At 40.5% G+C, this 14,615-nt stretch overlaps 1 protein-coding gene across 1 annotated transcript in view; it reads left to right on the top strand.

Moving 5' to 3' along the window:
• Positions 1–14,615, top strand: part of LOC102302711 (A disintegrin and metalloproteinase with thrombospondin motifs 2) — a 140,371-nt gene that overhangs the window by 99,277 nt on the left and 26,479 nt on the right. Inside the window, exon 4 of the mRNA XM_014333279.2 lies at positions 4,405–4,610. Within this exon, the coding sequence (XP_014188765.1) occupies positions 4,405–4,610 (206 nt within the window). The remainder of the gene's footprint in view (positions 1–4,404; positions 4,611–14,615) is intronic.

Genomic DNA, 14,615 nt, shown 5'->3' with positions numbered 1-14,615 from the left:
GTGGTCCGGTGTTATGCAATGTCCCTGCACTGTTGTACTCACTGTTTTCAAGGTACTGCAATTTTGTGGCGACACAGAACTAAAAGTGAGAACACAATACTTTTTTTTTGTTCCTGTACTTTTTTCCCTTAACATTACATAAGCAAAAGGTAAAAATATCTGGACCTGTCTTTAGAAGCAGATGGTGTGGTTGTGACATCAGCCTCGTTAAAGGCAGCTATAACGAGGAAGAGCCAAGGGTTGTTGTGAAAAGTACACCGCCTTAAGTTCAGCTTCCACTGCTAACAAGGAGAAGAAATGCTCAGTGTCTGTGTGAAATGTGCTATGAAACAGAACAAAAGTATGTGTGGAAAGACAAAAAAAAACCTTTTAATTCTTTCCGGATAATGCTGCCTGTCTTTGCCCCCCACCTCCTGTTTCTCTGCTTGTATTCTGTCACTCACTGGAATGTGGGCAGATATGGGATAATAGTCAGACTTTCAGATTAATTCTGTTAGCAACTCAGGAGCCAATGTTAACCACGTGGTTATTGTTTTACCCATGAGCCCGTTGTCTTGGAAACGTTGCATAAGAGGGAGTGGGAAATCAGAATGCCCCTTGCTGATTGGGAGACAAGGTGGCAGATCTCTCTTTCTCTCGCCTCGTCTTCCCTTTAGCTCCGTCTTGTTTTGCTTCCTTTTTCTTTCCCCCCCCCCTCTACTCAGCACCATATGTGTCCAAGCAGCGGCAGTCCAGCTGCACCCCTTGTGGCACATGTTGAATCGAGATTCGTATGCAGCACCTCCCAATGAAGCTGAATGCAATCTAGGGGTCCTCCCACAGGATGTTTTTAGCATCAAATACTTCATTTCCTGCAAGTCGGGGGGATTTTATGCACACGTTTTTGCTATTTCTGCATCAGCATCATTTCTGCATTGTGATGTACAAGACAACACAAACACAAAAAAAACAAAATCAGGCACCAGGTGACAATAATTGGAATATGAAGCAGGCAGGCTCTCAGGCGTTCTGCACCGCTGTAGATCTTTTCCAGTTTAATGTTATCGTTCCTGATGCACACAAGCAGGCTTTTCTTTTCTGTTTTCTTTTGTGGGTGTTTTTTCAGTTTATTTGTTTTGTTTTTGTTTGTTTGTTTTTTACTCTAAGTGTGCACATGGCATCTAATCATGTAGGCATTTTGATTAATTTAGACAATCCCTAAGCTTTAATAGCTTATGCTCGCATCATGAAGACTTCTGTTAATTTCTGCTCGAAAATGAAAATTCAAAACATGCCACTTGTATGTTTTCGGGTACATATTTTGGGACTCATGCAGCAAACGTTTCAAGTATGCTACTGAAGCTGACAGAAAGCTATCTTAAGACTGGTTAGTAAGCTTCCTGATTGAGCAGAATGGACAAAATTAGAAATGAGAATATAAGAGGGACAGCTCAGGTTGAGGGGTTTGGAGACAAACTTAGAGAGGCGAGGATGAGATGGTTTGGACATTTGCAGAGGAGGAATAGTGGGTATACTGGACAAAGGATGCTGAATATGGAGCTGCCAGGCAGGAGAGAAAAGACCACAGAGGAGATTCATTGATGTAGTTAAGGAGGGCATAGAGACAGAGGAGGATGCTGGAGATGGAGGCAGATGGCGACTGCTGAAGTTAGCTCTCCAAAGAAGGAGAAGTTAGCAAAGTACGCTTCTTTAAGTAAACGGAAAAATGTAACCTGGTGGTTTAGAAATTAGCTTTGACACAAGAAAAATGTCTTCATCTTTTCCCCTTCTGGTTTCATCAAGCTGCTGGCGTGCACACAGAACCAGAGCTTTACCATGTATGGCGGGGGTGCTTACACTTGTGTCTAAGTAAATATAATGAGTGCAAAATTCACATTATATTTTGTTTGTAAGGAAAAATAAGACCTGCCCCTATTGGTAACATTATGGAGACATCTGCATTTCCCCCCTTTTTAACTGATGGTAACAAATGTGCATGTTCTGAATATGAATAAAGATGTCTATGCCTGTGTCTACAGTCACAAACTGTACAGCTATTACAGTTTCTCAACCATGCAGCCCAGTTTCAACTAAATTAAAGTGCCTGTTGGCACAATGATTTATTGCCCAATTGGAAATGTTTGTCCACAGAGCGCTCACACACACACACAAACAAACACCTGTAAACACACTCTCTTACGCACACACGCCACTCTTTGAGTTGTGCTATGTGTCATCCTTGGCTGTGGGAGGCCTTGGCTGGAGTCAGTGAGAATAGCGCTTTGTTGAATCCACTGAGACCACATGTTCCAGACTGCATGGCTTGGCCTTCCATGGCTTCCTTACGAGCAAGGCCGCGCGATGCTCGCATATACGAGGAGGATGAAAGAGAAAAGGAGACCGGGGTTGGGTTGTGTGAAGAAGGACAGCGCGTTAGGGAAGGATGGCCTTGGCTCTGGAGACAGGACAGTTTATCTTCTGTAGCCTCACTGAGTCTGCCTCACTTAAAATGGAGGAAGAAAGATGATCAGATCTGACATTTCAAACTTAATAAAAGCTTTTTTCTTCTTTTTTTTTTTTGAGGCAGGATTGGAGTTTATCCAAAAAGACTCAAAACACAGCGCTTAGCCCGACATACCTGGATGTAATTAGCGATCTGAACATATCAGGGCTGCTTTATGTTGCATCTTCTTTGACAGCATAACCTTAAATTCAGTTTCTGGTGCGATTTGCATTTTTTTCGAGCATATAGCAAGCCAAGAAGAGAGCAGGGTGGGCAACCCCTTGTGTAAGGGAGCTGTCTTAATCCATGTGTTTAGCAAGCACCATCTGTTCCTTTTATTCAGATGGGAGTAGAAATATTTGGTTGATTAGGAAAGGATCTGTGAAGGATAGCTGCACCGTTACCACCAGCTACAAGGGACGCACATGCTCGAGTCTATCAACTGGTGTCTTGGAAAGGAAATGAGAGACAGACATACAGACATCAACATGCGAGTGCACAGATAAGTACACGTGCATATGGATGTGAACACGAACAGCACACAGACAGTAAGCATATTGTGTTTACAAAAGTGTAGCAGGCAGAAGCAGGCACACACCAGCTGAGCTGAGCAGATTTTAAGGAGTGTACATACAGTACTGTGCAAAAGTCTTGAACCACCCCCTCATTTCTTTATATTTTGCTTCCAAGGAGCCAGACTTTCTTGTATTTTTTAAAAGTGGTCTTGACCAATAATTCTCCAGGCTTTAAGAAGGACAAATGCTGCTTTTTCACTCATTTTCAGTCCAGTCCTTGTACTTGACCATTTTTATGTTGGGGAAACCTGCAGTCAGCTAAGACTGAAGAAGTCACTTGGATGAGTCATGAAACGTTTCTCCCGCTGAAAATGTGACATCCAGATAAACAGAATCGACTTCATGGGATGTCCTTATCTGGATGATTGAGCGTGAATCAAGACGTTTTCAGGGGATTTTTTTTTTCTTTGTTTGTTTTCTAGTCGCATAACACATAGCACAAAAAAGGCAACTAACTCAAGGGATGAATCAGTGTCTACACATAACTGACATCTTAGCCAAGAACCTGTTTTAAATTGTATTTTTGGACCCTTTGTGACAAGCAGCCTGCTGCAAAAGAATTTAATTCAGTTTCTTAGTTTAACCTAAAAAAATGCTGGACATGACAGTTTAACGGGCATAAAATTGGATTTTTGGCGCAAAAAAAGCAAACAAGTTAACCTGACTCAACTCAGGATGGTGTGCAGTGTGCCATTCAAAATTTTAGGAAACTGGGCAAAGTGAAGAAGAGATGGCAGGCATAAAAATCTATCTACAGCAGATGAAAAGTGTCTAAAAATTTTTTAGCAAAGACATTGCACAAGACCTGAGAGATCCATCTGGCTCTTCACCTTATCCAGCTGCTGTTCACTGAAGACTCATCAGAAATGTTCACAGTCTTGGGAAGGGAACATCTTGTCAAAATTGATGGAATTATAAAATACAAAAAAGGATGTGATTGGCAACTGCATCATTTTTCAGCATGACAATAATCCCAAATACACTGCCAACACAGTAAAAGCATAGCTGGATAGAAAAGCACACAATGGACCACTATCAGTCATGTCTTGGCCTCCACAGAGCCTGAAGGTTGAAGACTTTAAGACTACTTAAAAATCTTCAAGACAGCGTTTCTAAGAGAGTTCGAACTATGTTGAAGAATAAAGTGGTCTTTTCAAATACTGGCTTTCAAGCTCACTAGAATTATGCAAACTCTAATATTGCTGTTTATGTTGAAACACTGAAAGTGCTATTGTAGGACTGGAGTAGAGGCTTCTTTAAAAGGCTGTAAGCAAAATCAGCCAAACAGCAAACCATGATGTATGTTAGTTTTTCACAACACCGTATTGATGTGCCTTCTGTTTCTAGGCGCAGATCTTGGTGGCCTGATGGATCTGGAGTCTCTGTACCGTGGTGTGGAGCAGAGCATCAACCACACGCGAGCAGGGCGAATGCGCAGACAGACCTCTGACAGAGCCTACAACATCGAGGTGCTGCTGGGCGTAGACGACTCAGTGGTCCAGTTTCACGGGAAGGAGCATGTTCAAAAGTACCTTCTCACACTTATGAATATTGTAAGTCAATAGCTAACACAGGGGTAAGCACACTAACAAAAGCAGACAGACAGAGGAGTGAATGAATATATGTCAGGTAAAATGATGCATGATTGAATTAGGCATTTCCCACATAAACGAACATCATCTGGGGTTAATTAAAGGACTGAAATCGGACATATTTCAAGCGTCACATTAATGTACACAGGTCATACAGAGATTTCCAGATGCCCCAAAATGAAATCATCAAATGGGGAAATTGTTTCATTTGAGCTGAATAGAAAGTAAGTCACACAGAGGTCAAAGAAAACGGGTAGCACACACCCACCGACTGAATGGGATTCAATTCCCTTCCTACATGTTCTCATCCAGCAATCAGCCGCGGGTAATCCTGTCTTCTCTATCTGAATATGATGAGATTTCATTTGTGCATGAGTGTGTGTGTGTGTAAGGTGAGCCCTCTCTGCTGAAGGAGCTCCTACATATCGTTTCATCAGGCTTTGTGTCATGTCATCACTCATTGTGAGTGTGTGTGTGCATAAGAGAGAAAAAGAAATAGAGAGAGAGAGAGAAAAGGAGAAAGAGAGATGCAAAAACAGCAGGTAGCATGCTCCAGGCCACAACAACACTTAGCATTTACACACCCAGGTGTTGTTACGTGTGTGTGTGTGTGTTTGTGTGCACATGTTTTTGTGTGTTGGTCCGACACTGAACACACTGCAGACTTTAATCTTTGCAAATGAAACCTGCGTTGAGCGTGCCGTTTGCATGCATTCGTAGATGTGCGTGCGTGCGCATCTGTTTTCTGTGTGCGCTCCTGTTTGCTTTTTGTTTTACCGCGACCCACCGCGCAAGGAACCAATCTCCGACTGTTATGCAGGTGCAACAAATCCTTCCACACCTCTTTGTCTAAGTTCAGCGCTTGAGAAAGAACAAGTGCCGCTGTGCTCTCTGCCTCCCCTTTTAGATATTTGTTAGACAATATAGGAGAAGGGAATGCGCAGCCCTGTCACAGCCCCCCTCTCATCTGTGGGGTAGAGACAGAGAAACAGAGGGAGAAGGAGTATTTTAAACAGCGCATTCAGAATAAATTACTGACAGCCAGATAAACAGAAATAAATAAATAAGGTTTTGCCTCCCACGCGTGGCATCTGGGCGACTTTCTTCTTGAAAGTTTGCTTTGCTCACTTCAGGATGGGTGTGCTCTGTCTGATTCTCCCTCTCTCTTTCTTGCTTTCTCTATTTTTCCTTCCTCGCACTCTCCCAGGTTCCCAGCAGTGTTGCTCCTTGGTTTACTCCTCCCTGACTTGGGTAGTTTATGGCAAAAAATCCTCAATGTGTGGGGGAAAAAAATCTCAGCATAATAGGAGTGAAAGCACGGGTTTATTGGAAGACATACTGGAGGTAAATTTATGATAAGCAGAGATATGTAGAGGATACTTCTTGCCAGAAATGCTAACTAATGGTAATTATAAGTAGGGTTGGGAGTTATTGCATTAGTGTAGTGCTTAATACTGAGCAGTTAGTAAAAACAACTTGATGAGAGTTTTCATAAATTAATATTAGCTCCATATTGTCTTTATATTCGAGCTAAAACAGAGGCTGAAACTAAGAGCTGCTTTGAAACTATGCAAATCTCTACTTTCCTTAAAAACGTGTTCGCTTTAAAACATTCAGTTCACCCAACAAAAGACATTTATTCACAACATCTGTTGTACAGCCACCTTTAAACGATAAGCAGCTCGCTTGTGTTTTAGTGCAAAAGGCTATTGTTTAAAATAACAGCGTTTTCTTTCTTTATTTTCTCTTAATTTTTTCTTTCTTTTTTCGTAGGAACTCATTTAAATTTTAGGCGATGGACTTCAAGTTCATAAAATCTGAATTGTTAGTTTTTAGTGTGAAGATACACTGCACGTTTCAGCAGACAATGCCCTGGTCACAAGAACAGGTGTCTTAACAACAAAACGGTCGTCAAGCCGAGTCAAGCAGACCCTCTCATTCTTACAGATGCACAATCTAAAATGCTGGCATCACTGTGCCCAAGCATGAAACCTGAGAGCTTTCTCGACATCTCGGTATTAAATAATCGAGAATGCTATGCAAGAGTGCTTTTCTTCAGTTGAGGTTTTGCAAACATGTGACCTAACCATGTGCTGTTAACTTGTCTGCCATTTTGAAGGTTTGACATGGCGATGGCAAAGGTGTAGGGTCATGTGGCTAAAGCCTCAGTCACATAGGACTAGATATTGGTCTGCAACTATCTGAAAACCACCAGTTGAGAGAGAAAAATGAGTATTCTATGACCGGTTGTGATTGCTGGATGTTGATGGTCACTGGCAAAATGCTTGGTAAAGTCCCAGTCACGCAGGCCTACAGACCAGTTAGTGATCCAGTGGGAACGACCTGTTACCAGGTGGTATTCCCCAACTAGTTGCTAGTATATTGCTGCATTTGCAGTTTAAATGGAAGTGGTGGACAAACATTGGTGCAGCTGCTCTCTGACTTATAAAGAAAAAGGCTTGCCTTCAAAATAAAAGTTGGGATTTTGGCTATATGTCAGGCAAACCTTCTCCATTTTCATTTGCAACCAATGGCTAGTAGTTATATTTGTGGGCTAGCAAGTATTTGCAGACAAACAGAAAGACCTACAGGGAACTGCAGCAGTCTGTTTGCAACCAAAGCAGTCAATAGGAGCAGCACGTTCTTTGCAACCAGTTTCAATCAACCACAGCCAACAATGTCCAAAAACCACTGCCAACCAGTCAGGGAATACATGTTTTACCCTCATCACATGAGAAACCTCAACGCAGATATCCAGTTTTGTGAGCAAGAGGGGGAGAGCAGTTGAGTTGCTCCTTTCACAAGAGTACGGGGTAAAACAGATCAAAACTGAAAAACTCAAGCACATCAAGCCTAGAACACTAATTTGAGTGCTGGTCAGCAAGAGGACAGTCACACACAAGCACAGTGGAAGGCAACCACGCCTAGTGTGAGCATGATCTCAAAGACCAATTTGTGGGATTCTGTGGCATCTAGCAGCAACTTAGCAAATACCCCTTACTCCCCCAAACCTTTCTGAGATCTTCTTTGACCCAGTGCTTGGTTTGTCTGTTTAAATGTATCATTTAAAGCTAAAAGAATAAACATTAACTTATAGTGGTTATACAGGACACTAATTAAAACAAAATTATGTATAGACTACTATACTGCAATATCAATTTCTACTGAGAGATCCTCCTAAATCTTACACATTCCTCAGTTAGGTAAAGGTTAAGCAACTAAAATTTTGAAACATCTATGAAATTCACCCAATCATTGCCGCCTAGAAAAACACACAGATTACTTTTAAAAGTGTAACACAAGTATATGTTTTACCAGGACATTTGGATGGTTTTACAGATGCAATACAACTCTGTAAGAACTTGCAGCTGCTGGCTTACACTTTGGAAATGATTTCTTCTTATTACTGTATCAATCACTCGCAGATATCTAAAACCTGCTAGATGCTCGAATGCAATATAATGCTTCACATTTGTTGCCAGTACGGCTGATACTGACTTTTTTTGTTCATTTTGGATGGTATAAAAATATGAGATTCTGAAGCGATATGCTCATTAAAGCCTTCAAACGTTCATATAGACTTTTGCATGCATGTATGCGTGAATGAATACATGTATGATGGACATTAGACTATACTGCAAGCCCAGAGGACTTCGAAGCATTCCCACAGAAAACTACTAAGTCCTGTTTAAAAGTTCAACAGGAGTGTCAGAATGTGTTTGTCTGTGAGTGTGTCTGCTGAGTTAAATGTGTGTCTTGCTAATCCGGTTCTGCTTCCCACTCCTTTCCCATGTGTTTTCCTGCCATTTTTTATTGTGTTATCGGAATAAGTATAAGTAAGGTAAGAAAGAAGAAAATAGTACAAAAAAGAGAAAAAGAAACAAAATCAGACAGAGGTGTAAATCCTCTTTTCTATCTGTTATAAAAATAGGTGTTTGCAATGTGTTAATTTGGAAATGGATTAAAAGGGTGGTATGGTTGTGCAGTGGTTAGCACTATCGTTTCACACAGGTTTCACACATTTAACCCTTTCAGGCTCAAATTAAGTTTTTGTTGCTAATGCACAAAAGAATACCTGCAGTGGTACTTCTGAGTAAAAAAACTCATAAAATATGCATGTGGGGGTTGTTAGCTTTTAACTGTTGCAAATCTGCAACGCCTGCCTTGAGAGGGTTAACACAAGGTAGCTTCTAGGTGTCCACAGACATGCCTGAGGGTTAACTGGTAATTCTAAATTGGTCTTACATGTGGAGTCTAGTCTCTCTGTGTTAGCTGTGATAGTCTCGCACCCTTTTCATCCTCTATACATTAAAAAAATAACGAGAATGGATGAATAAATAGTTGAATGGATGGGTTATGGCCAAATGTTGAAAGCCGGGAACTGCTTTGCCTTTGTTATTTAGTAAAAGTATCAAGAGTCTGTTATTTGTTTGTATTTGTGTCAAAACTATAGCTGAGGACCATTTTTTGTATCAACCCACCCATACATTGCTTTTTGTGGGACAAACAGTGAGTGTAGTGGGGAATGTTCAGTTCCAGAATAGGTCCAGGGAACAAGTGAGTGTAAAAGTAGGCAGAGGGGGTAGAGGGCTCAGATAAGGACGCTGAGGGTAACAGTCGTAACAGTGAGGACGATGCACAGACGAGACTTAAATAGGGCACTGGACGTTAAACATTCCCATTGGACGTTAAACATTCCCAATACTGTCTGCAGAACTATGAGGGTACACATGTCTGTGAAGGTTCTCAGTCATCCAGGTCATCGTAGTCTAAGGAGCTTGGAAAGAAGTCCAGACGCTTTTCTTTCCAAGCTCCTTAGAGTACACATGGCTAGCTTCTCTAGCACAGACTGTGGTGTAGCTTTCACTCCAGTGCTTTGTTCGACAGTGCATATCATCAACCATGCAGCACTTCAAGTCTTCAAGGTAGTACATCCGCTAATCATAAATAATGAGAGTCAGAGCGGTGAATCAATGAGCTTATTGCAATATTAAGCAATTACTTAATATCACAATGAATGTGTTGTGCTGTGGCACTGGTACGGTAATCTTCTTGCGGCAGTGGTGATACACTTTGTTGCCAACGGTGATTTGTCTATATGCCTTTTCCTCTCACCCATTAAGGGAGACCTTTGCAGAGGTGCTACAAAGTCTTAATTACACTCTCCAAAATAGTCTGCTAATGGAGGTGCGTATGTGTGTGTGTGCAAACATGCATGTGCATATATAATTTTGATGAGGCACGCTGATGCTGATGCTGATGCGCGTTTCGTCTACAGTTTTATGCCTCCACTATGATAAAGATCCTGTCTATAAGAGCTGTCTGGAAAGTGGTGCAGATCTTTCACTTTTGTCTTTACCAAAGCTCCTAGAGGCAGTGAAAACTCATATTAATAGGTGGCAGGAAGAGCTGGGAAAGGAGATGTAGTCCAGGTAATAATAGACACCTTGTTAGCGAGAAGTGTCACAAATGTGTAAGGAGCATTGTGAGACTGAGAACTCAAATCCTGGGTTTCAGTTTTTAAATATTCCCATGTGTGTCGATGAAAAAAGATGTAGCGAAGCTGTCTAAAGCCTTATCTAATTTATGTAGCACTTCAGCCAAATTTTATTTGATGACTCAGTTCTGTCTCATCAGCAGCTGAGAATGTTTTTAAGGCATATTTCCAAAATGTATCTCTGTAAAATCGTACCGCCTAATAAATGAAATCCATTTTCCAAGATGAGCTTCTTTAAACACATGAAATTCGAGTACGAAGCACTGCAAAAATACTGGCTGAAATGTATTAAAGTCCTTATGAAGGCATTCGTAGTCTGTCATTGTAACACTAAATGCAGGTGTGAACCTGTGAATGAGGTGACAGCAGTTGAACAAACATGCAAGTTAGGGTTAGGGTTAAGTTTTGGTTTTGTTTTACATGAGTTGTTTGTACACATAAATAAAACTGGCCTATATTCCCAATTATGATGAGCACAAACAAACAAATCAACACAATTAATTTGAATTTGAAATATGTACTGCTGTAATTTTTGATGATTAAGTTTGGTCATGCCTTCACACTTATTCTTGTGCTCCTTCTTTCATTTTAGTGTCATCTCTCGCTGCAGTAAATATGTGATAGTGATGACTTTGTGCATTGTTGACCTCTGAGCCTGTAGTAGTTAATACACAAGCTGTCTTGGATTTGCATGTATAGGCTTGGTTATAAGGAATGACACCTAGTATGGCCCTTTCAGAATGTCAGAAGACAGCGAGCGGCACAGGGACCGTGCGTGTGAGTGGATAAGCGTATCTCGGCAAATATGTGGGAGTGTTTTGGATTACGGTCTGCTGTGCCATATCTGTCCTCCAGCCTTTACCATCTGTGAGATAAGTGTGTAAGAAGACACATAAAGCCAAAGTTGGCACCGAAAGGACACTACACTGCCCCTGTGCATGTGTGCATGCATGTCTCATTAGAGCATCAGGGTCGCCTGGAAGTCAACTTCCCCTAATTGGCATAACAGTTGTCAAGGAAACAGGCTGGAGATCAGGCCCAGGGAAAAGTGACCAAAGTGTTTATGTCCATCTTAAACAAACACAGCGCACAACCTGCAGAGTATGTATGTCACCCCCAGGCATATGCTTCAACCTGCAAAGATAACAAGGGACTGACACATATATTCTCAAATGAGCAGAATTACCAGTAAGTAAACACACACAGGAAAACAGAAAGGAGGAAAGATGAAAACTGCAATGACACACATTTAGTCTCTCTGTGTCACCCTCTCTCTCACACAAACACACACACACACTCACACACCGTCTGAGACTGGGTTAAGCAGAGACAACAACAAACCTGTGTAGTGTAACCGTACTCAAGGTCGCCCGAAGAGAACTTTTCCTCGTCTTCCCACTGTGTCCCACATTGCATCCTTTCCATCTATTCAGAATCCAGCAATAAATAGAGAGAGAATTTACTTACACGTTAGTATTATTGAAATCGGATGCTATTTTGTACTTAAATTAGACCTTATACCATCATTACATTTGTCTGGTAGAACACATTTACAGCATACGATGCCTTGTTTTGAATTAAACAACGCATCACCTTATAATGGTGAGAGATTTAGCTCAAGTTGCTGTGCTGTTTTTCATATTGAAGCATGTTCTGTTCCTTCTGTTACTTACCTTTAGTCATAATTCAGTATTTTCCCATATTGTCACTCTGGTTCCACTATTTCCTTGGCTGAATAATCTGGGTACTAAGTCTAACACAGAGTAAATCATGCCGACTGGTTTAGCTGAAGGATAAATGTAATTATATCACGATAAACATCCTGAGATGTATCACTTTATTTTAAAGCCGGAAACTGAAGGGAATAATTCTGGAAATGCATATGGAAATGCTTGGAAATGCATCAAGATAATCTTACATAACCAAAGTAACTTTTAACAGTAACAGAATTGACTCACATAGTTTCAAAGTACAAGAACTGCTGCTTGCTAGCCATGTTTCCCACACACACGACATGCTAGTGATGCTAGCATAAGTCTATGGCATTTTATATTGTGGCTGTTAGCTTAATGGCTAGCTGATTTTTCTGTTCCACAACTCCTAAAAGTATACTGTCTCACTCACCACTGAGCACGTTCTGGACAACAAACAATACAGAACAATAGGGATGGGTATTGATAAGATTTTCACGATTCCGATTCCATTTTTGATTCTGTTTAACGATTCGATTCTTTATCGATTCTCTTATCGATTCTTATTTTTAAAAAAGGAGAACACTAATTCGCTTAGAACTTTGTTTTATATCTTCTCTTTGAACAAGAAAAAAAATTGTAAATGTAAAATAATAAAATAAATATTCTTCTGTAGCAATAACAAAGTATAACATAAATTATTCTGTAGCAATTACACAAGAATATCCAGTAATGTCCCTGCCTACAATTAAACACATTCACTTACTGAAAATTGGGGGCATCTGCTGTGGCAAATGGGTGCAAGCCTTTTACCACAAACTTGGCCTGAAAGGAGACGCTACCGGTAGACTGCAGCGAGAACTGCCATCATCTGAGCCAGCCAGGGAATAGTTTGCAAAAATGCCAAACAATTCCAAGGAATTGAAACAGTGGGAACCGGTTCTCAACAAGAACCGGGTTTCGATACCCATCCCTACAGCACAATCACTTTTAGCCTCAACACATGTGCTCGACTCACACAAATGGCGCAGATATCTAAGAATGATGTTCAGCTTTGAAAAGCGTGTTGGCTCACCTATGCTTGCTTGTTTTCAATGATCTGCAGAGCAATGCCCATTTTAAATATATTGTAATTTAATGTGAAATAGAGATAGATAGTTATACATGCATTTATTTCGTCAAGACTTTATTATTATTATTCATTGTATCTTTTCTTGAGCAAATCATCCCTGGATTGCTTACAACTGAATCCTAATGCTGCTATGAGGCTTATCACCAGGTCCCCTAAAAGTTCCATATAATACTCATTCTGTCTTCCTTACTGCCATAAAGTTTAGGGTTCAATTTAAACTTTTGGTGATCAATTTCACATCCTCCCACAGTCAGGTGCTTCAATATATAGATAAGGTAATACATCAATACGTAGCGTCTAGATCTCTGAGGTTTTCTGATCAGTCCTTGTTGGCTGTACCTAGATCTAGGTTTAAAACAAAAGGCGACTGTAAGATTCCGGCCATCAAGCTGACCTAAGATCTGTGGACACTTTTGATACCTTTAAAAAGAAACTTAAGATCCACTTGTGCAGACTTGCCTTTATTTAGTTCTATCATTTTATACCCTTTTAATTGTTGTATCTTGTTCAGTATTGTAAAGCACTTTGTGACTTTTGCTCTTGAAAAGCTCTCGCTCTATATAAACCTTAGTTACTTATGTATTTTTGATGCTGTAACATGAACACAGTGGTGACTGCAGTGGGGCAACAGTAGGGACTCATAGAAAAACAACACAGGTCATCTAATTCATGTATCTCTCAGTTAACCAAAAATGTTTATTTGAATTATTAGAACATCAAACATTAGTTTTTACTATTTTTCTAGCTGGGCTGTTGGTGGTCTTGCTACTTTACTAGTGAAAGCCAATTTTTGCTGGTAGGTGAATTCACAAAATACACATCCAGCACTTTTAGTAGTGCTCAGTCCCCTATGATCAAATCACCAAGTATTACCTTCTTGTCTATAAGCAATGCTCTGTCTCCATTCCCACTTAAAGGTCAAACAAAAATTTGCAGTCAGTTTCTCAGATTAATTACAGCCTGCATTATTTTCACTTACCACCGATGCTTTCAACATGTGATTTTCTTCATGCAAAATACTTCTTGCACTGAAAGCTGCTGATGTTACCATAATAACATTTCCCTCCATTAGAAAGTTACTTCAGACTGCTGGCAGCTAACAGATGTCCCAGATGACATAAATGCAACAGTGAAAGCCAAACATGACTTTATTTTGAGGTTTCAGAACATGTTGTAAAGCTCTTACTGCTTTAGGTAGCAGACATGCTTGTGCTTTGACGTGATGAAGTAAATAAATTCCAGACAGTTTGTGGATAACAAGTTGCTAGTCAGACTTCAAGAATGAGGCCGCTGGATTTTTCCGAACAAGATGCTGGAATTTCCAACTTTACTCTCCATATGTCAAAAAAAAAAAAAAAAAAAAAAGGAAAAGCATTAGCTCACTCATGGATTCTCCTTCTTTTTTTCCCTTAAAAAGATAAAAAAAATCTTCTCACACAACTCTACGTAAAAATGCTTTCCAAGCTTTTCCTCTTTTCTTCCCTTAAACCTTTGCTGCTTCTCCCCTCTACGCTCAGCTTCTGGTCTTCTTTCCGTCTGCCTCACTGTCTCTATTCATAGCATTCCTTAACTCTTTCACATAGCTTTCGCTCGCTGGATGTGTCTACAGTTTTGTTCCTTGTCTCTCTCTCTTTCCGTCTGTGTGT

Source organism: Haplochromis burtoni, unplaced genomic scaffold (genome assembly GCF_018398535.1).
Source record: "Haplochromis burtoni strain Fernald_Lab_line unplaced genomic scaffold, NCSU_Asbu1 Contig_10, whole genome shotgun sequence".
NCBI lineage: Eukaryota > Metazoa > Chordata > Actinopteri > Cichliformes > Cichlidae > Haplochromis > Haplochromis burtoni.
The sequence above is the reverse complement of the archived record's forward strand: the minus strand, read 5'-3'. Positions and strand labels throughout refer to the sequence as shown.